The sequence below is a fragment of the Limanda limanda genome, chromosome 23 (assembly GCF_963576545.1).
Source record: "Limanda limanda chromosome 23, fLimLim1.1, whole genome shotgun sequence".
Classification (NCBI taxonomy): domain Eukaryota; kingdom Metazoa; phylum Chordata; class Actinopteri; order Pleuronectiformes; family Pleuronectidae; genus Limanda; species Limanda limanda.
In genome coordinates, this window is record NC_083658.1 from 213,872 (window position 1) to 236,111 (window position 22,240).

Here is a 22,240-nt window from a genome sequence, read left to right on the forward strand (position 1 = left end):
TCAGCAGTCGTCCTCGCTGTGAGAGGGCGACCGCTGAAACGCCACCATGTATACCTCCAGGGGGCGGGGCCTGTATGACATCAGCAACCCTATGGTCCCCACATCCCCCCCCCTCTCTCTCACCCTCTCAGCCCCTCCTCCTTCTCTCAAACATCACTTCTTCTCTTCTCTCTTTTCTTCACGTTCACCTCCTCTCCTCTTTGTAGTTGTTTGTATCTTTGTAGTTGTTTGTATCTTTGTAGTTGTTTGTATCTTTGTAGTTGTTTGTATCTTTGTAGTTGTTTGTATCTTTGTAGTTGTTTGTATCTTTGCAGATGTTTGTATCTTTGTAGTTGTTTGTATCTTTGTAGTTGTTTGTATCTTTGTAGTTGTTTGTATCTTTGCAGATGTTTGTATCTTTGTAATTGTTTGTATCTTTGTAGTTGTTTGTATCTTTGTAGTTGTTTGTATCTTTGCAGATGTTTGTATCTTTGTAGTTGTTTGTATCTTTGTAGTTGTTTGTATCTTTGTAGTTGTTTGTATCTTTGTATCTGACTGGGAATACGCAGTGTGTTGTGTTTGTGTTGTGATGAATGAAAATGTGTCGATCAGCAGCTGCAACATGAAACATGAAGAATGAGAAGAATGTGAATTAGTTTTCACAACATCACAAACATATAAATAACATTATGGGAAGAGTGACCCCCCCTCCCCCCCCACACACACCCCTCCCCCCCCTCTCACACGTGCGCGCTCGGAGCCAGAACCTCTGACTTGTTTTCTCCTGGAGGGAGAACTCGTCAGGTTCGTGTTTCTCAGTTTGTCGACACGTGGCGTCGACCGGACGGAGAGAAGAAGCAGCGCAGCCAAAGCAACAAGAGAAGAAGAAGAGAGAGGAAGTGATGACGGCGCTGGTCAGGTGTCAGGAGACGGGATAAAAAGCGGGAAACTGACATGTGATGTTGAACAAGATGTGAAAACAACTGGTTCTCCTCTTGTACTCTAACTCCCATCAGCCACCTGTCAGCCACGCCGCCGCCGCCGCCGCCCTCTGCTTCTTCTTCTCCCGCCTCGGACTGTAAAACTCCCACTCATCAAACAGGCTCATTAAGGCTGTGCTCACAGCCCGAGGCTCCGCCCCCCTCTGCTCTCTGCTAATCTCTCAGCCGATCGCCGCCCACTGTTCCAGCTGCTGATGGCGTCTGCAGTCGAGTCAGAGTTCATCAAGTAGAGACGCCGAACACATAACGAGTTTCCTCACATGATGATGTGATGTCATTACCTGGAATCCAGGCGACAGGAAGTGGGCGGTTCTCTCTAAGCACGCTGCAGGTGACACGTTCAGGTCCCTCCTCCAAAGTCTGGAAAAGTTTCATATTCTAACATTATTCTTTGTGACAGAAGGAAAACGAGCGGAAGATTTCCCAGAAGGCCGTTTTCATGAGCACGTGTCACAGTTGACCTCTGACCTTTTCTCTCTCCACCTGCAGCAGCACTGACGTCACCCGTGCACGCTCCGTGCCAGCCGCCGCCTCCGGCTCTCAACACGTTGAACAGATTCCCAGAGCCTCGTGTGGCGTTCGAGTCTGAGACGAAGAGTTCACAACACTAAGACGTCTTCAGTCCTCGCCGCGCTGCATTCAGGTGCATTCAGGTGCATTCAGGTGCATTCAGGTGCATTCAGGTTCTGAAGGTTAAAAAGTGACGACTGTGAAACTGTCTTTAATTAAAGGAGCCAACAGACTGAAAGCACTGTGTATCTCCCTCTTCTCCTCCTCTTCTCCTCCTTCATCTCTCCTTCTTCTTTTACTCTTCACTCTCTCCTTCTCCTCTTCTTCACCTGAACCACCTGCCGCAGCCTGACACAAGGCATGCTGGGACATCACTGTTGACGAGAGATGGATGAAGACTCTGATCATCACCGTGGAAAAGTTTCCTCTCAGTGACTCACTCTCTCTCTCTCTCTCTTCTTCCTCCTCCTCCTCCTCCTCCTCTCCCCCCCCCCCTCCCCCTCCTGCTGCAGAGACATGTAAATATGAGCTGCTCCTCCAGGACTGAAGGAAATCCCCCAGAACACCAGCTCTGATTCAGGAGAGATTTTACAGCTCTGCTCAGTTTCCATGTCCCTGAACGCATCACCAACAAGAGAGAGTTGGATTACATAAAGTTCAATAAATGACCTGTGATGTCATCACCCAGCATCATTAAACAGAGGTCAGCTGACCTGTGACCTCATCATCACGACGTCAGACAGGAGAGACCATGGCGTCCGGAGAGAAACAATCAGAGGCGTCGCTTGTTGTCATGACGACTGTGTTTCACGGTAAAGCTCCACTGGCCAAGTCCAGATACTTTCTGGAAGATACGATTTTTACAGACGCACCTGAACCTCACATCCAAAAACCAACCTTCATCACTAAAGTTCTAACACTCGTCTTCATCGTCTTTCTCCTGCTGCAGATGAAGCTTCATCACAAGTCGACTCCGAACGAGTCCGAGCTGTGTCACCTGAGATCCAGTCAGAACCAGTCAGAACCGGTTAGAACCAGTTAGAACCAGTCAGAACCAGTCAGAACCAGTCAGAACCAGTTAGAACCAGTCAGAACCAGTCAGAACCAGTTAGAACCAGTTAGAACCAGTCAGAACCAGTTAGAACCAGTCAGAACCAGTTAGAACCAGTTAGAACCAGTTAGAACCAGTCAGAACCAGTTAGAACAGTTAGAACCAGTTAGAACCAGTTAGAACCAGTCAGAACCAGTCAGAACCAGTCAGAACCAGTTAGAACCAGTCAGAACCAGTTAGAACCAGTTAGAACCAGTTAGAACCAGTCAGAACCAGTTAGAACAGTTAGAACCAGTTAGAACCAGTCAGAACCAGTTAGAACCAGTAAGAACCAGTCACAACCAGTTAGAACCAGTCAGAACCAGTTAGAACCAGTCAGAACCAGTTAGAACAGTCAGATCCAGTTAGAACCAGTCAGAACCAGTTAGAACCAGTTAGAACCAGTCATAACCAGTAAGAACCAGTCAGAACCAGTTAGAACCAGTTAGAACCAGTCAGAACCAGTTAGAACCAGTCAGAACCAGTTAGAACCAGTCAGAACCAGTTTGTATGACCAGGCTCGTCCTCATTGGTCGTGACGGCTCGAGGTTAAGAGCCGTCACGACCTCAGGGAGGAAATAATGTACATAAAAAATGATATTATACAAATGTTCGCCCTAGTCCATATGTGAACCACCAGCCGCAGCCGGACACAATGCATGCTGGGACATCACTGCTGAGGAGAGGAGGATGAAGACTCTGATCGTCACCGTGGAAATGTTTCCTCAGCTGTGAGAATACGAACCAATCAGAATCAACCGTGAACCATCTTTTCATAAACTTATCTATTTAAATGACTCTTTTCATGAGTGTTGCGTGGTGTCTCAAAAACGAACAAAGCTTCGCCCCTTCGAGAAGCCATCTTGAATAGGGAGGGGCCACAGGTCAGCCACCCAATCAAGCCACAGACACATATAAAGCATGTAAATATAACGTATGTAAATATAAAGTATGTAAATATAAAGTATGTAAATATAAAGTATGTAAATACAAAGGGCCCATTCGAAGGTAAAGGAAACAACAAGTTCTACAAGTCGATCATTTGCTCCTGAATCCTAAACGCTGGAGGAAGAAGACGAGTCCAAAACCTGCTGCGAGTTTTTCTCCTGAGGAAAAAAGCAACACTGGAAAAAGTCAGAAATAGCCGAGGAAGAGGAGGAAGAGGAGGAAGAGGAGGAGGTTTGGTTTTCAACCGTTTGACAGAAACCAGGCGAGTTTCAAAGTGTCGAAACAAACTTTCCAAACAGGGAACGAGTGGAAACATGAGCGTCACCGTGGAAACAAACATGGTCAGAGACGACAATTCAAACCTTCATGCAGCCAGAGGAGGAAGATGATGAAGAGGAGGATAAAGAGGAAGAAGAAGAGGGTGAGTAAGACGAGGAGGAAGATGAAGAGCCTCCTCTCTGTGTTCAATCAGACTTGAACCTGACCTGGAGTCAGTTCATCACTTCATGGAGCCCACAGCGCCACCAGCAGGTCGTTCATCACTGTTACACAACATCACACACATTCCTCTGGATCCTCAAAGTGAGCGTTTGTCATCGTTCTGATTGTGTTTGACGACAGGTGAGATCCACACACACACACACACACACACACACACACACACACACACACACACACACACACACACACACACACACACACACACACACACACACACACACACACACACACACACACACACACACACACACACACACACACACACACACACACAAGCCTTTGAACACTTTATATTTTCCTCTTAATATGTAATAAAACAAATCAATTTAAAAATATTATAAATAATCTAAAATCAAAAAGAACTGTTACATCTAAACTGAAATAAAATATTGAAAAGAAAAAGAAATGAACGCAACAAGAGCAAAGAGAAGAAGAGGAAGATGAAGAAGAAGAGGAAGATGAAGAGGAGGAGCCGTGTGACCTCGGCCTCAGCGATGACAACCTGATCCTCGAACCTTTATTTACACACTGTGCTGTCATCAGGTCGCCGTGACGACGAGCTGCTGATTGACAGGTGGAGTCCGGTGGATTTGTTGAACTCACATTCCTCCGAGAACAAAACAGTGAAAGTTTCCAGTGAATCGACGGATCCGCACACGTATGATGAGAAACACAAGACACGTGAGGAACATGGGACAGATGTTTGACTCCACGTCAGACGACTGTGTAGAAAATATCGTCTTTTTATTTTAAAAAAGTCAGTGCGTCAGTTTTACACAGTTTTAGTTTTGTTCTAATCAGACGAACAGTTTATAAAACACAATAGAAAACAACACAAAGGAGAGAGGCCGCGCACGTGCACACAACACACACACACACACACGTGACCTGCGGAGGAGTCGCTGTTTGTCGTGTCTGAGACGTCTAATAAAAACACAGATTCTAAAGAAACGACAATAAATCTGATTTTCTACACAAACTGTTCTTGAATGTTTGAAATCTTCTTCCTCTCGATCTGTTTGAACTCTTTATTGTTTTAAACGCTCGGATCGTTTCCTTTGCTCCAGGCTCGTTAAACATTTATCTTGTGACGCTAACGAATAACCTGCAGGAACAAGGTCGTAGCTTTTACAACCAGATGGTCGTTGTGCACAAACAAGAGAATATCATCAGCGTATAAACTCACGTTCAACGTTTCCTAGAAGCATCAGAAACATCGGAAACATAAATACCGAAGAGGATTCGTGCGACAAGAAAAAACAAGGATTCAGTTTCTTGTGGCACGACTCGTCTTCCGTAGCTCACGAACATCGGGATGTTTCCTGTTGCGAAAATTCGTCGTGTTACTTCCAGGCTACACATGCTACACATGCTACACATGCTACACATGCTACACATGCTACACATCGGTTACACTCCGGCAGAGAAATGTAAACATTGGTTCGTTAAGCAGCTGATTGAACGAACAAAGAGCAGGAGTGAAAACAGGCGGTTTGCTGGTCCGAGTTGTCGTGGAGTCACGGAAACACCGATTTTTAACGTCAAGGTATCTGAGATTCTAAGCATCAAATCCCAAAGAGGCGGCAAAGGCACTGATGGGGAGGAGTCACGACCAGAGCACAACCTTTCTGTCACGACCAATCACGAGGTCTGAAACTCGTGGACGGGAAGGATCTTTCTTTTCTGCGACAGCGAGGACGTGCAGGTCGAGACGCAAACAGAAACGTTGAGTTGAGGCGGAAGATGAAGAGTAAGACAGAAACAGACTGAAGCGTTAAAGCATTTACACACAAAGGTCAAAGGTCAGAGGAACAGACGACCCTGTAGGGGTCAGAGTTCACGTCAAGTCCAATAGAAAGAGTCCCAACATTCAGCAGCTCGTCACCTCTGCTCCGGCCAATCACACGCAGCGAGGTGACAGACCACAAGCCCCTCCCCCCTCGAGTCACAGACAAAGGCAGGATTCTGTAAACAAACAGGTAAACAAACAAACTCAGGTAAACACAAGTTCGTATTTACATATATTTACATATTTATATATAGATCATCTACAGCCTCTAGTGGTTGAACCAGAAATAAGAAGAGTGACGGGTTTGATACCTGAGCTCTTCTTCACGCTGCTCTCTACGTGGTGGAGCTTCCTCTTCTCTCCAGGAACCTGGTCGTCAACAACAACAACAACAACAACAAAACAACATCAACAACCCATCTGACAGTTATAGACGGTTATAGACGGTTATAGTGTATATGAGTATTTTTATTTAATAGACATTTAATTGTTTAGTTTCAATCAACAATTTAAACCAATAACTGTTTTAATTTATTACTTGAATCATATTTCTTGATTCTAAAAGAAATCCAGAGCTTTTTAGTCTTAATGACGTTTTCACATTTTATTTAATCATAAGTTTGTCTTTTATATTTAGAACAGGAGCAGTTTCTAATATACAGATTTAAAATGTATATTAGATACATAATTACATTTTAAATATGTTCCTATAATGAAAGAGTAAAGTTCATAAACTGACCCTCTGAATAATGATTTATCTATAAATCACATTAAATATGTATATTACACTATAAAAAACATGAATGTATATATCTGAACATATAAATAAAAAAGATCAAATCACTCACACTTGAGTCTGTTGCACAAACTCTGCAAAGTGTTGATCCTTGGACCACAACTCGATGATCCTCAGACGCTCCTGGATCTCCTGCAGAGGTCAGAGGTCAAAACGCTTCAGGTGAGAAACTGTCACAACTCACAGAGGGGGGGGCAGGGGGGGCAGGACCCCATCTACAGGAGTGTCCCCCTCAATATCATTGCAAACATAAACAATTATCATTAAAATATTAACATAATATGGACCTAACGAATGTTCGTTAGTTATATATGTCTCTCTCTCTCTCTCTCTCTCTCTCTCTCTCTCTCTCTCTCTCTCTCTCTCTCTCTCTCTCTCTCTGAGTTTAACACAAACTTGATCATCAGTTCATCTTCACCAACAGAACCCTAACACCTGTGAACTAGGTGATGAAGACCACGTGATGGGGGAGGTGTCCCGGTGGTCTCGTGGACGACGTGTCTCCGGCTCACCTCTCTGCTGAGCGCCGTGTTCTGGTAGAGCTGTTGGATCTCGGCGCTGCTCAGCTCTTTGGAGCCGCTGAGCTCGGGGGGGTCCGGGTCACGGCCGCGGTAGAACTGAGGCAAGTCGTCGTCATAGCGCCGGTAGGACTGGGCGCTGACGGGCTCGCTCTCCAGCATCGGGTTGAACTTGGCGGCACGTTCCAGCGTCGGCGACCCGTCTCCACGTCTAGAGCGGGCGACATGTTAGAAAACTCTTCTGCTCAATGAGGAGTGGATGTGGAAGTGAAGATGGCCGCTCACCTCAGGGGGTCCTCCGTGTCCTCGGCGTCGTACTGCTCCCGCAGCGTCCGCGCCAGGAAGAAGATGATCCCGGCCGACACCAGGAGGAAGCCCGCCACGGAGGCGATGGCGATGCCCACGACCAGCGGCTCGGACACGTACTCCTCACAGTGCTCGCCGCGGTACCACCAGTTCTCTCCAACCCGACACCTGCAGGAGAGAGCCACAGGTTCGATTCCCCATGAGAATAACACCATTTTTGTGGGTGGATGAGAGCAGAAAGTCACAACTATAAGACCACACAGTGTAACACCTCCTCTGACCTGCAGATGGCGCCCTTGCCAGGGATGATGTCACATTTGCCGTCATTGAGGCAAAAATCGTGTTGCACGTCACAGACGCTCTGACACGGCAGACCGTCCACGCTCAGATACCCGGCGTCACAGACGCACTCGGCCTCGCCCGACCACGGGTTCACCATACATCTGGAGAACTCGTTACACGCCTGGAACTTACAGGGATCGGCTCGGTCACCTGACAGGAAGAGGAGGAACAAGTCGTGTTAAGACTATTCTGAAACGACCTCTGATGACACCAAAATATGTCGGACACTTTTATTTAAGTTCTGTGGACGACAGCAGATATTTGCTCTGTGTGGAGTCCCATCGATCCTCACTGGTCCCGTACGAGTGCAGTGCTTTTATTCTGAAAGGTCTGATGACTGGTGGAGCAGCTGCGATGGAAACCCGCCCTCGTAGTGAAGATGACTCACTGCTGCAGATTAGAGTCGTCAGCCGTCAGGAGCGGCTCTGATTGGCTCAGACGGATTAAAGAGCTGCGGCTCAGCAGAGACGACGTGCAGGAGGAAGTGACCGAACGGCCTCAGCTGGAGAAACCATCGGGTTTCATGTCCTCCTCTTCCTCCTCTTCCTCACGTTCCTCTCAGACAGGTTATCTCAGGTTCTACACCCGACCACAGAAACTCAAACCAGCCGACACGGCCGTGCACCAACACTGTTCAGCAACATGATGAATCAGCTGAAAACTGCTCTGATGATAGATTTAGATTCTGTGTATAAGGTGTAACTTTACCTGATTCCACGTCCAGCGAGTACTTGTCGATGGCCAAGTCCATGGTCTGGTAGGCGGTGTTAGCAAAGTCCTCCAGGATCAGGTAGACCACGTTGGTGACGCCTCTGGGAACCGGCTTACCGAACTTCATCCTGCTGTTCACCACGATGCTGCCATTCCTGAAGTTGAGGATCTCCAGGTTCTGGAAGTTGTTCAGGTTGGACTGCAGGGACGGGACCAGCTGTGAGGTGAAGACAAAGACATGTATGAAGAACTGTATGTCGGAAACCTCAAAAATAAATCTAGAAGAACCAAAGTTCACACCAGTTGCATGAAGCGTTGCTCCAGGGCCTTGTACTCAGAGGAGCTCTTGTTGAACAGGTCCATGGAGAAGGCCATGTTGGTCACCCTCAGGCTGAAGAACACGGTTAGATCCCTGCCAGGTTGGGATGGTAATGCGAGGGCTTCCAGATCGGACCCATGAGTTCCACTGGAGAATCCACTGCTGTCGCCTTCCGTCGCGATTCTGTCATACTGGAAGACGTCGAAGCTGACGTCGATGCTCGGCACATCAGAGAAATCGAGCTCAGACGCCTGGATCTCCGTAGCAGGAGCGTTGACTTTCTGAAGTGAGGACGAAGATGTTTGGGGGATGTCAGTATCTACTTCCTCTTTCAAAGCATCTGTCAAGGTTGAGTCAATGTCGTGATCCTGTGCCGAAGCACCTGGCAGCGGTTCGGAAGCATCAGTTGGAGAACTGGCTTTTTCATTTGCAGCCACCGCTGTTGGTGGTGAATGAGTCACATCTGGAGACGGAAAGCTTCCTGGAACTTCATCTGAATCTTCAAGGTTGAGGTGTTCAAGTTGAATCAGGTCCTCGTCTTCCGGCGCTGAATCTGACACACGAGTAAACGGCGAGTCTCTCTCAGGCGAGAGTGCGATGCTGTTGCTGTGGTCTGAGTTCAGGGATGAGGTGGAGACGGGAGCAGCGGTGGTTGTCGTGACGACCATGACTTCATCTGCTACCAGGTCAGAGTCTAGAGCCTCGGCCGCTGGCGCTGCTGTTGTCGTTGGAGAATCAGAGGCGACGATGTGCTGCTCTTCTAAAATCTCGACCTCATGGTGATCTGCAGGTTCTGGCAGCAGCAGTTTGGGTTTTTCTGTGAGAACCTCAAGTTCTGACAGTTCAGTGATATCAAAGCTAGGTTCTGTGACTGCCTGGACCACACCGAAGGTCGGAGACTCTTCGGTCGAAGGGGCTTCAGTATCAGGAGCCACAGGCACCAGAATCCCTTCAACCTGAACGCTCTCAGGTGCGTCTTCTGCTGATGTAAACTCATCTGTAACAACTGGAAGCTGCGTTTCTGCTGCTGTACTTACTTCAACCACTCCAGTGGTTTCCTGAAGATTGACTGATGAATAAGTTGGTCCAATAAGAAGATCAGGAGAATGTCTGCCTGGCCCGATAGTTACATGTGGTTCTGTCAGGGAATACACATCGTAGATTCCAGACGCTTCAAATGTTTGTACTGAAAGTTCAACAGTCAATGTTCCTCTGGGTGAGAACACAGGAGCTTGGGTTGTGGTTGAGTACCGTGGATCGGTGCTGATGTGCGGCGTTACCAGGACTTCGTCCAGAAAAGGTTCCTCAAGGCCTCCATCCAGCACTGGCTCCTCAAAACCAGGAGCTGTTGTTGTCCACAAACGAGGATCATTTGTGAGTTCGACTCCTCTTTCAACCAAATCACCTTCGTCTGTATTCAGAGACTCAACAACAACAACCCCTTCCTCATCCTGGTCTTCATCCTCCTCATCAGTCTCCTCCAGATCAGGAGGTGGTAGCACCTCCAGGCTGCCAGTCCCATCCGAGGCCACAGAGAGCTGCCAGGACCAGAGATCAGCTCCCTGGCCGTCTCCAGAGGAACCAGAACCAGACCCATCGTCCATGGTGTTCTCAGAGCCCGTCTGAGGCTTCACCGGCGGAGGGGCAGTGGCTGAGGAGCCTCCTGCACTGACAGCATGGTCATCTCCATCTCCAGCACCAGGAGCATTATTGAGAAGAAAGCCCTCATCTTCAATAAATACATTATCTGTAAAGCAGAAAACACGTGGAGAGCTTTACTGTCAGGACCGAGCAGGAAGTGTTTTCACATCCCAGTGAGAAAACTGAGACCAGACCGTCAATCCTCATACAACTCTCATGAAGCTCTCAAACCTTCACTAACATGTCATTTCAAGTTTTCTTTTAGATTTAGATTCAAACTCAGGATTCATGACTCGTATAAAACCACTGTCATGAAGTGGACTCACTCTCTTCATCCAGTGACTCCAGGTCCAACGTCTTATCGGGGAATTCGTCGGGCGCCAGAGGAGCCGAGCTCTCCTCAAACGTGAAGACGTCATTCTCGCTCACCCCCCCAGTCTGAGGACCTTTCCTCGGATCGAAGGGGTCAAACAGGAAGTCGTCCTTCTTCAGAAAAACATTGCTGCCTTCCACCTCATGACTCGGGGCGTCCGGAGGCTTCTCTGCTGCCAGAACATTATCCTGAAAACAGATTCAAAGAGTTTGTTGCTTCGTCCACTTCATTCATCAACAGGTTTTAAAGTATTAACATGAAAAGGTTTGAGTCTTCTTAACGGAACCTTCACCAGTGTGATTTGTTCTCCGTGTTTCAGACTCACCATGTTGTCGAAGGAGTCGTCTGGTCGACTCGTGGGTTTCACAGAAAGCAGCAAGTTCTCTGCTGCAGAAAGATCACAGCCTGTTAGAGTCGAGCTGTGTGTGAGGATGTGTGGAGCGTGTCCGGTAACGTACCGTTCTCCAGCTGCAGAGCGTCCCCCTGCGTCTCCAGGCTGCTGTTGCTCATGAAGTTGTCTTTGTGCAGCGCCTCAGTGATGTAGTTACGGAAGTCCGTGATGGTGTAGACCACGGTGGGCTGCTCGGCGGCTCCAGGGTAATTCTTCTCCACCAGATTGTTCTGCAAGGAGATGAAGTCCAGCGTGTCGTTGGGAACGCCGCCGCTGTCCACCTCCAGCGTGATGGCGTAGTGGACCAGGACGACCAGACCTCTGAGGAGGAAGAAGACGAGTCAAAGTGTCAGAAGAGTCTGAACAGGGAAGATGTGGATCTCGTCCGATTTTAATCTACGATGCAGACGTAAACCAAAATGTGTCGTCTGTAAAACTGAGTCTTTCTTTATTCGTACTTTGACTTTTCTTTGGACAATCGATTCTCGTGTAGAAATCAGATCCTCAACGTTCACTGAATTTCAATGTGATGATTTCTACGGAGTCAGAGTGGACTGATAATGTAGCTCGAGACTCAAGCAGGTTGTTAGCTTAGCATGAAGACTGGAAACAGGGGGAAACAGCTAGCATGCTACTGTGTAGTGGAAATCATAATTAACACCTTATATCTCATTTGTTTAAATAGATCAGTTTTGGTCAAGAAGTGAAGACGCCAGAGAGTTACTAATAAAAACTAGATTTTCTACTTAATGTTTCACAGTAAACAGATGTGAAGATTTTTAATCAATCAATCACATTTGATTAGTATTGTCTCATATTCACAAATCACAGTTTGTCTCATGGATGTTAACAAGGAGCTACATCGTCTGTCCTGAACTCAACAAGAGTCAAACTACCAAATAAAACCTTCCAACAGGAAAAAAATCATAGTCCACGATCGATATTAAGAATAAATGTAGATTCAATTTGGTTAAAGAGATTTCCTGATGATAGTGCTTCCACATGTACTAAGGACCTGATATACAACGACGTGATGTAAAGAAGTTTTCTGTGGTTCCACGTGTTCGTCTTTCAGAGTCGTGGTCGTTCTCCTGCTGCTCACCCTAAAACTAACGCTAACCCTAACCCGCCCCGAGCTCCAGGAGGACTCGACTCTGAGTCTTAAACTCACCTGAACTCAGGGAATTCATCAATGTGTTCAAACGCTGGAGGAGACGGGGGGGGGCAGAGCGAGGCGTACAACCTTTGACAGTAATCAGTAATCCCTCAGCAGCTGCAGGTGGCCGGCGAGCAGCGAGCGACTTAACTCACTTAAGAGGTGATTGACTATTGTTAAGGACATTAGTGGAAATTAGAGCAGGGTGTCAGCAGAGCCGTTATTTACTGCAGGTGAAAGGGGCTTTAGGGTTATGGTTAGGGAGGGCTAGGGTTAGGGGGGGTTAGGGTTAGGGTTAGGGGGGGTTAGGGTTAGGGTTAGGGGGGGTTAGGGTTAGGGAGGGCTAGGGTTAGGGAGGGCTAGGGTTAGGGTTAGGGAGGGCTAGGGTTAGGGTTGGTTAGGGTTAGGGTTAGGGAGAGCTAGGGTTAGGGTTGGTTAGGGTTAGGGAGGGCTAGGGTTAGGGAGGGCTAGGGTTAGGGAGGGCTAGGGTTAGGGGGGGTTAGGGTTAGGGTTAGGGGGGGTTAGGGTTAGGGAGGGTTAGGGTTAGGGTTAGGGTTAGGGTTAGGGTTAGGGAGGGCTAGGGTTAGGGAGGGCTAGGGTTAGGGTTAGGGTTAGGGAGGGCTAGGGTTAGGGGGGGTTAGGGTTAGGGAGGGCTAGGGTTAGGGAGGGCTAGGGTTAGGGAGGGTTAGGGTTAGGGTTTGGGAGGGTTAGGGTTAGGGAGGGCTAGGGTTAGGGTTAGGGTTAGGGTTAGGGAGGGCTAGGGTTAGGGGGGGGGTTAGGGTTAGGGAGGGCTAGGGTTAGGAAGGAGGCGTCTCCCAGGACAAGGCCACGAGGAGACAAATCCTCTGAGACGAGTCAGAGTCAAAACTCAGAGATTTAGTCTGTTTCCACTTAATCTCACAATCTCAGCGAAAGGTGAAACTGAAAACACAGAAACACGCCGTCTGCTTCTGATCCTGGATCTGTTCACATTCAGTAAAACTGTCAAAATAAAAGCCATCAGTCTTTCAAAATAAAGGCATTTATCGTGAGCCACAGGGATAACTGGAGCCTTTTGTGAAGAAGTGTGTGAAAGTGAGAACTCACCGCTCCAGGTCCTTCTGTGGTCTGAGAACAGAATCACAGAATCACAGAGAAACAATCAGGTTTCAACTGATTCTATATTTAAACAAGTTAAAAACATTTTCAGATTAATTTAAAAATCACCTGAACTCCACCACGTACACGTCCTTAAAGCCCGGCAGCCTCTCAAAGGCGTCTTCAATCTGCGGGTTAGAAACAGGAAGTGAGGTTCACAGGTCACAGGGCCGAAGGTGAGAGTTTGACCCCTGACCCAGGGTTATGTGGATATTACAAGATGAACGTCTACTTGTTTATTATCAGTGAGAAACAACAGAAACGCTGAGGTCTTTAGAAACAGAGACAGAAGAAGAATGAACACATGACGGAGAGCAGGAGGTCTGTTAATTGATTCTCTGGTTGAATACAGATGTTGTGTGTCTCCGTCACCAGATGTTGTTATGATGCAGATTTAATCGTTTCCATGAGTGACTCTGATGAGCGTTGAGTTATTGGAGCAGACTGAGTCTCTGGTGGAATCAGCTGTTGAAGTCGTTTCTCTGGAACAACGTGATCGGGTCCCATGGCCTGAAGCTCCGCCCTGCTCCTGCTGTTCCTATTAGTCCTGGGATCCACTTCATGACTTCATTCACGACGCTGACCCCGACTCTCAAACCATAAACTGGCGTCCCGCGTCACCGGGGCTGAAAGCTCTCGGCGGGACGGGAACACACCGGCCCTCTCTGCTTTCCTGGCACCACTTGTTTTTCCACTGACTGGAAGTGAGTCACTGCTCGTCCAGCGAAGCTCTGAAGTTTCCCGGCTCTCACAGACCAGCACTGAGCTTCAGAGCGTGGAGATCCTAACGCGTGAAAAACAGGCGAGGCCGCTTTACAGCCAACTGCTGAGTCTGCAGTTTGTAGGAAACCACAAAGCCTGTCAGTGGGAAACGAGCTGGACGTCAGAGAGGGAAGGAGTGAAGAAGAGGAGGAGGAAGAGGAGAAGGAGGAGGAGGAGGAGGAGGACGCAACCACAGAAATCACACAAACACACCACAGCTCAGTTCTGCTCAATAACATGACGACAATGATTCTGAAGAAACTCCACAATAACAACATCAGCCTTTATTACTCAACTCTAGATTCTGGTTGTGAAGTGTTAGAAACGTTTAACGCCCAGAATGATACAAAAGGTCATTTTCTGGATTGTTGTGTTGTCTTTTAAAGCGACAGGTGATGACATTGTGTGGTGATGCTGCTGTGTGAACCTGACCTTGCGTGTGAAGGTCTTGGCCAGCTGCTGGTAGGTGAAGCTGCTGGGATCCCTCAGAGCCTCGTGGTACGTCTCTCCTCTCAGCCGGATGCTCAGCTCCACCACCTGCTCCTTCAGGGGCCGGGGGGGGCGCAGCAGAGTGTCGTCGATCTCGTTACCGATCTGAAGGCAGTGAAACACAAAGAACTCAGGTTTGGTATCTCATCAACATGTTGTCTAACGTTCAGCCCCTGGGTTAGGGTTAGCTAGGGCTAACCCCTCTGCTCACCGGGTTCTGCTTCTCCTCCTCCGAGCCAAGGCCGTTGTTTCCCAGCGAGAGGTCGTCCAGGTCATCAGGCCTCTGGGTGACATCAGGGAAGTTTCCATTGTTGTACTCCACCAGGTACTTGGTCGTGACTTCCACAGATGTGCCGGGGGGGGCCTCCTCAGTGGCAGGACCCTGGGTACTCGCTGCAGGGACACCCGACTCCGAAAACACTTTATCTAGAGTGCCTGTATCTTCTGCTGTAACATCAACAGAGATACTTTCCACCTTCTCTCGTGGAACCTCGGATGGAGCATCATGGATGCTGTCCCCACTTGGTGCACTGTCTTCCTCAGGTGCAGCTTCTGGGACAACGTCTTCATGAGACTCTGGTGGGACCTCCTCAGAAGATTCCACCTCTGAAGTCGTCTCTGACTGAGTGTGAGTCACAACTTCTGGGGATATTTCCCTTGGACCCTCTGAGGGAATATCTTCCTCACCTGCAGGAACGTGTCCAGGTTCTGGGACCTCACTGGAAATCCACTGGGTGGTTTCCTCCTCTGTGATTTCTGAAATGATTTCAAACTCTGAGCCTCCTGGAAGTTCAGGTGCTTCTTCTGGACCAACAACAACCGAAGTCCTCTCCTCACGAGACTCTGGACGGACCTGGGACCTCATCTCCTCTGGAGCTTGGGGTTTAGTTAGTCCTGCTCCTGGTTCTTCCTCGGTTGTCTCATCAGACACAGATGTAATAGAAAGATCAGGTACTACTTCATGCTCTACCTCTACTACTGTAGGTTTCTTCTCTTTGGCAATACCCTCGACACCTTCTGGTTCTCCGACTGGTTCCTCTGGGGGCTCTGTATCTTCTTCAGGTGTTATTTCCTCTACAGGATCCGCAGGTGCCACGAATCTTTCTTCAGTTGGTTCTTCGTCTTTTTCGTTTGTATCTACTGGTTTCACTGGCTCTTCTTCTCCTTCTCTAATAACATCTAGTTGAACTTCTACAGTCCCCACAGCGCCCCCTGCTTCCTCATGTAGGTCTTCACTTGCTGTTTCTAATGCAGGAGACTCCAATTGAACAGCAGCTTCGGTAACATCTATGGGTTCTTCATGTTTGAGTCCTACTTCTACCTCCTCTTCTGACTTGTCTGTGGCATCAGGAGCAATCTGAGTCGTCAGTTGCTCTTCTGGTGTTTGGTCCTCTTCAGTCTCTTCAACAGCTTTTACGTCGACCTTGACTGTTGTCGCCAGAATGTAGGACTGAGATGGAACTTCTGTTTCTATGTTTGAGACAGGTTCTTGTTCTGGGGTCACGGGTGGGATTGGCTCTGTGTTGACTTCCCTTGTTTCTTGACTAACTTCTACAACTTCTGGTGATTTGTGGACGTGTCCTTCAGCTTCTTCAAGAACTTCTCCAGTTTGTGCTGTTTCAGTTGGTTCCTCAAAAACATTATCAGCTAAAGTCACCCTGGGGGGGATATCTAAAGAATTGTCTGGGATTTCTTCTTCTTCTTGGCTAAAAATGACTGTTGTCTCCTGGATTGCCTCCAAAATGACTTCTGACGGAGCCTCAGCACCAAGTTCTGGAGTTTCCTGCTGCTCTGGATCCTGCTCTGTGACAGCTTCTGTAGCAGGTCCTGTTGTGGGCTTTGTAAGAACCACAACAGTAGCTTCTGTGAGGAACTCTTCAGCGACAACCTCCAAAGGTGGCTCTTCACCGACAGGGGTGACTTCTTCAATCACCTCTGAGTCGGATACATCCAGATCAGTAGGAGTTAAATCCTCTTCAGTCTCCTCCTTGGTTGTATCTAGGACAGGCTTTTCTTCTTGTCCGTCCAAAGGCATGTGGCTAACAGAGTCAATGACCTCTGTGGCGACCTCCACAGTATCGTCAGCAACATCCTCTTCTTCAGACTCTGTGGGAACATCAGCGATGACTGAAGGTGGAATCGACCACATGACGACCACATCCTCCGCTGTAAGAGGAGAGAACCCGGAGAGAAGGAGAGAATGAGGACCTGAACGTCTGAACTCGACCGCTTTATACCGTTAACAGGAGAGTCAATCATCTGTTGGACCGGGGATAGGATATTATTTATATAAATATATATGCAAGTGTCTGGAAAAAGCTATAATTGATAATCAATCATGTCTTTGTAGCTCATGTAATTATTGGGGGACGACCTTGAAGACCTGTTGGTGTCTGATGCACACGCTGCAGATTAGACCTTAAATCAAACTGTGAATATAGAAACAAGCGTTTAAAGAGAGAGAAGAGTTGTTTCCAGAAGCTGTGATCTCACGGACCCTGACACCGGCGCTAACTCCGTCTCTTCTCGTCTCCACCGACCAGACTTCTGCCTGTAAATAGGCTTACAGATCTATTCTGAGCGCCGAGCGTGTGACAGGAATCAGCTGCTCAGACAGAGGGGTGTCGGCCGGGGGACGGAGCCGCTGGGAGAGCTCTGCAACACTCGGACGGACATTGGGTTTTGTGTTCTTCTTTAAGTCGTTCTCCATCAGGGAGGAAGGTTTTAATAAGGTCACCAGAGGGTCAACAATAAGATGCTACTACGCATCTGTTGTCAGGTTCATTCTCTCAGCAAAACTTTGGAAGAATGTAAATTCATCAAGGTAACTTTGGAACTCTGGAATCTGGATAAAGTGTTTAAAGGTTCAGGTTCACTGCATCAAGAAGTTAAACAATCTACTGATCAAATGTTTTAGATCTAGTAGCTTTTAACTTTGAGGTTTAATTACAATCATAATGATCATTAAAGATTCTTAATGTGTCTCCATCGTTTCTTCTTCATGGTTCACAGTCTCAAATTAAAGTGAAGAAGAAAAGATTCAGAGCTTTGTTTACCTGTCTCCATCAGCGAGTCTCCAGCCTGGACGGTTGTTGTCTCCGAGCTGCAGGACAAACAGAGACAAGAAAGGTTTGAGAAGACAGAGACACCTCTTCCTCCGAGTCGTCCGACTGTCTGAGGCCGAGGCCGTCAGGTTCAACTCATAATTCATCAATCAAGAAAACAGATTGTTTTTAAACACCAGTGATGCTGATTGTCATAAATCAATAATAGCAAAATAAATAAAGTTAATAAAAGTGTCCAAACTCTCATTTCAGAGTCAAACTTTAAACAGACATCAGTGAAATGAGTTGATTGTCGGGTAAAAGCAGAATAATATAATTTCAGAGGGAAGTTTCATCCATAAAAAGTTTTCCTGTGATCGCTCTGTTTAACAACACTTTGTGTTTTGGATAATGACTCTGGAACAACCCCAGAGGATTTATAACATCCATCAATAATTTAGTTGCAGTAAGTCGCACATAAACAAACATGGAGTCCTATTAGCTGCCGAAAGAGAAAACATCTGTGAAGCTTTAAAGTGGTTGGCATTCCTCTTTAAATCCATCAGAACGCAGCCACATCTGGACCCAGACGTGTTTTTACAGAACTAATTTACCACACAAGCGTAATAAACGCTCAACGAGCTTTACAGAGAAACAACAAACACACTGGAGCTCGACGTCTGGACTCATGAGAGCAGAGTCTCTGGACTCATTGTTTCTACAGTTGTTTAAAATACTAATGTTTATATCTTATACTTGTATATCAGACATATTTATAATAGAGCTCAGTGACATAGTGAGGTTGAGCTGCTGACTGCTCTGTGGGTGGGGGTGCAGGGTGCTGCAGGCCTACCTGCACGGAGGAGGGCCGGGGGGGGCGGACGTGCTGCAGCAGGTGATGAAACACACGTGTCAATACACAACCAGCTTCAACTCATCACAGCAGTTTAACACATCGCGTGTTCTCCTCAGAACAGGACGCAACAAACTCTCTTTATCATCTGAGCCGTGCAGCACTTTGTATTTTAAATATTCTCAAAGGTCCAATGCTCCAAAATGTGGGACTATTTTATTATCTGTATTTATAGGGTTATATGATAAGTAATCAGTGTTATATATTCTATGACATTTTCTAGAAGTAATTCTGTTTTCGAGACAGAATCTAGCAGCAGACACATTATAAAGAAAACTAGTTCTGAGACTTGTCGCTTAATGAAGGTTAAATCAATATTTGTAAAGGTTTATGAACATCAGCAGAACAACATTGTCATCACTCACTGACCTGTTTAACGCAGTTGCCATGGCGACCCTCTGTAAGACAGCAACAGATAAAAGTTGAGAGTTTACAGAAACTAAAGCAGCTCCCGGTGTGGAGAGATGCTAACATGCTAACTGAGGCTAACACATCGTGTTATAACCTTTATATATACAGTCTATGGTTATAACCAGGTTCTATCTTTACTCTTATAGAACATGACATCATCTCACTAAACAGGAGAGTTCATATTATCATCACTCACCTACATGTATACAGTTAAGCTTCATTTTCCTTTTACTAAATTTACAGGATTTCTCATTTATGTATTTATATTGAGGTGGAGGCGGGGTTAACATAATGTCCCTCATCAGTCCATCTCTGCATATTTACAGTTCAGCATGATAATAAAGTAAAATTCAGAGAAACTAATATTTGTTCAACACTAAGTCTTAGAGAGCCGGTGGCTGGTTGCACATGAGGAGTAAACTCACGCTCCTGATGAGGCTGATGTGCTCCTCTGATTGGCTGAAGAAGTTTCCGATGTCCACCACGCTGGCCGAGCCGTCCATGCAGCGGCTGACCCGGTCCTGGTACTCCTCCCGATCCGGCAGCCGGTCCCAGAAGATCTTAAAGGCCTCCCACACCGTCTCCTGACACACTGCAACACACAACACAGACACACAACTGAAGCTGGCTTCGGTTCCTACACTGGAGATGGAAGCTGAGACTCATGACTTGTTAAGGTCACATTTTCACAGCAGCTCTGCATGACCTCTGACCTCTGTGGGACCTTTAATGACAGCAAACCTGCAGTTTAAGCTCCTAAGTGCGTTTGGATCACGGCTTCCGCGAAACACAAAGTATTTATGGCCTGAAATATTCTCAAAGAACTTTTGAAGGAAGCTGGAGAAACTTGACGAACCTCTGAGGTGAAAGTATTTGAGATGGTTGGCGACGGCCTGGTCCAGCGTCTCCTGCGTGCACAGCTTGACTCCGCTGGGAAACAGGATGTTCCTCTTTCTCCGGGTTAGAGCGACGCGTCGTCGGTAGAGAAGCTGGTCAGAGTCCAGGGTCCACTGGTCAGAGTCCAGGGTCCACTGGTCTGAGTCCAGAGGCGACTGGTCTGAGTCCAGAGGCGACTGGTCTGAGTCCAGAGGCGACTGGTCTGAGTCCAGAGGCGACTGGTCTGAGTCCAGAGGCGACTGGTCTGAGTCCAGAGGCGACTGGTCTGAGTCCAGAGGCGACTGGTCTGAGTCCAGAGGCGACTGGTCTGAGTCCAGAGGCGACTGGTCTGAATCCAGAGGCGACTGGTCTGAGTCCAGAGGCGACTGGTCTGAGTCCAGAGGCGACTGGTCTGAGTCCAGAGGCGACTGGTCTGAGTCCAGGGTCCACTGGTCTGAGTCCAGGGGCGACTGGTCTGAGTCCAGAGGCGACTGGTCTGAGTCCAGGGTCCACTGGTCTGAGTCCAGAGGTGACTGGTCTGAGTCCAGGGGCGACTGGTCCACTCCTCTTCCTCCCTCCTGCCGATCCTCCCTCAGCTCATGAGCAGCTTCTGCTTCATGAAGTTCAGAGACAATCAGGGAAACACTCACTTCAGTTTCAGCTCAACATTAAACTTCTCTACGTTTCTTTCATCGATGAATTTAAATTATTTGAATAATAAAACCGCTGATTAACCATCAATGCAACTAAAACTTCACATGGTTGAAACTGGATTCTGAAGAATGTTCTGGATTATTTCTTTATTAAAACTGTTGCAGGTTGATTTTCTCGTTGTGACTGCAGATCTGGAACCGATCATTATTTTCACGATTGATTAAGCTGCACAACTTTTCTCCAAAGAGGAAAAGTTGTTTCATTTATAACTTAATCATCAAATCTGTCAAACTCAGGAAGTTGGAAACACAGAAAACAAACGACTCAATTAACTGATGATTAAAAAGATTCATTGACTGATCTTTGTTTTTCTACTATAAACCTAGTTCCCAATATGTACTTTTACTCCAATACTTGAAGTATATGTCAATGATGCTCTACTTCTACTTAAGTAGGATTTACGATGCAGGACTTTTACTCTTACTGAGTATTTCACATCCATGTATTTCTACTTTTCCATGAGTAAATGATGTGAATACTTCTTCCACCACAGACATGTTAGTTACTAATGATTCAAAAACTGTAAACTGTAAACCAACCTGTTTCCGTGTACAAGTACCCTGAGAGCAGCAGGGCGCCGAGCGCCCAAAGCGCCATCCTCCCAAACCGTCCTGACATTTCTCAAGTCTCCTCAAAGCTCCGGCCCGGACTCGCTGCTCGTTACTTCCTGTCCTCAGCGGCGTCCTGCCCACACTCGTCCCTGTGAGCGCAGCATGTGGAAGACGTGAGGACACAGAGGTTCTCAGAGCTCGGTCCTGACGTCTGCTCGCTGCTTCCTCTCAGGTGAGCAGATGGACGAGACTTTTCTCTCTTTGCTCTAATCCTATTTGTTAATCTGCTGGAGTGGATGAGTGTCAGAGCCGCCGAGCGCCAGAGCGCCGCCGGGTCAGCGCTGCTCAGAGGGAATCAAACACAAAGTCTTTACTTTCTACATCAGAGAAGCTGGAAAAGACCAAATCAACTCAAGATCAGCATCAGAGACTTCAGGTTCATTCCAACACGTTTTTTCCTGCGACAGCTGGTTTATTTCCCATGATGCAACAGTGGACATGTTGGACCATGGGAAAAAAACAATAAATTAATGTATTAGAAAACAGGAATTCATAATCAGCTCATTAACAGATATAAGTGGTTTATAACAATATGTTAAAGTTGACAGGTTCCTGTAGCTGGATTCCAGCACTGTACTGGGGCATTACTGGTTGTAGTCGTTACCTTGATCCAACCAGAATCCAACCAGAATCCAACCAGAATCCAACCAGAATCCAACCAGAATCCAGCCAGAGTTCAACCAGAATCCAACCAGAATCCAACCAGAATCCAACCAGAATCCAACCAGAATCCAATCAGAATCCAGCCAGAGTTCAACCAGAATCCAGCCGGACCCCCAGTCGGTGCTAAGGAAGCTGGGAGTCGGGCCGGGGGTCTCTACAGCAGACTGGTCCCAGTGGATTAGATGAACGAGCTGTTACAAGGTCAAAGGTGATAATTGAGCGTTCGGATCTCAAACAATCAATTAGGAG

At 47.2% G+C, this 22,240-nt stretch overlaps 1 protein-coding gene across 1 annotated transcript; it reads right to left on the reverse strand.

Annotated features, from left to right (window-relative positions):
* Positions 1-5,963: 5,963 nt before the first annotated feature.
* On the reverse strand, positions 5,964-21,335 carry impg2b (interphotoreceptor matrix proteoglycan 2b). Its single transcript, XM_061067319.1, has 22 exons — positions 21,257-21,335; positions 20,567-20,613; positions 19,984-20,137; positions 19,553-19,719; positions 19,086-19,114; positions 17,816-17,862; positions 15,141-16,925; positions 14,971-15,098; positions 14,703-14,864; positions 13,578-13,636; positions 13,458-13,478; positions 11,283-11,536; positions 11,150-11,211; positions 10,778-11,012; positions 8,792-10,557; positions 8,489-8,708; positions 7,720-7,930; positions 7,418-7,606; positions 7,127-7,343; positions 6,667-6,746; positions 6,130-6,187; positions 5,964-5,994 (listed from the first exon to the last, which is right to left on the reverse strand). The coding sequence occupies exons 1-21, from the start codon at positions 21,333-21,335 to the stop codon at positions 6,154-6,156; spliced, it is 5,946 nt and encodes a 1,981-aa protein (XP_060923302.1). The 3' UTR covers positions 5,964-5,994; positions 6,130-6,153.
* Positions 21,336-22,240: the final 905 nt, after the last annotated feature.

What these genes read in the sequence shown, in the direction of transcription:
- impg2b (XM_061067319.1), bottom strand. Translation starts at nt 21,335, where the DNA reads ATGTCAGGACGGTTTGGGAGGATGGCGCTTTGGGCGCTCGGCGCCCTG. An exon ending in CAAATACTTTCACCTCAGAG is followed by an intron (nt 19,720 to 19,983) that starts GTTCGTCAAGTT and finishes TGTGTGTTGCAG; the next exon opens with TGTGTCAGGAGACGGTGTGG. An exon ending in GACACGGAGGACCCCCTGAG is followed by an intron (nt 7,344 to 7,417) that starts GTGAGCGGCCAT and finishes CGCCCGCTCTAG; the next exon opens with ACGTGGAGACGGGTCGCCGA.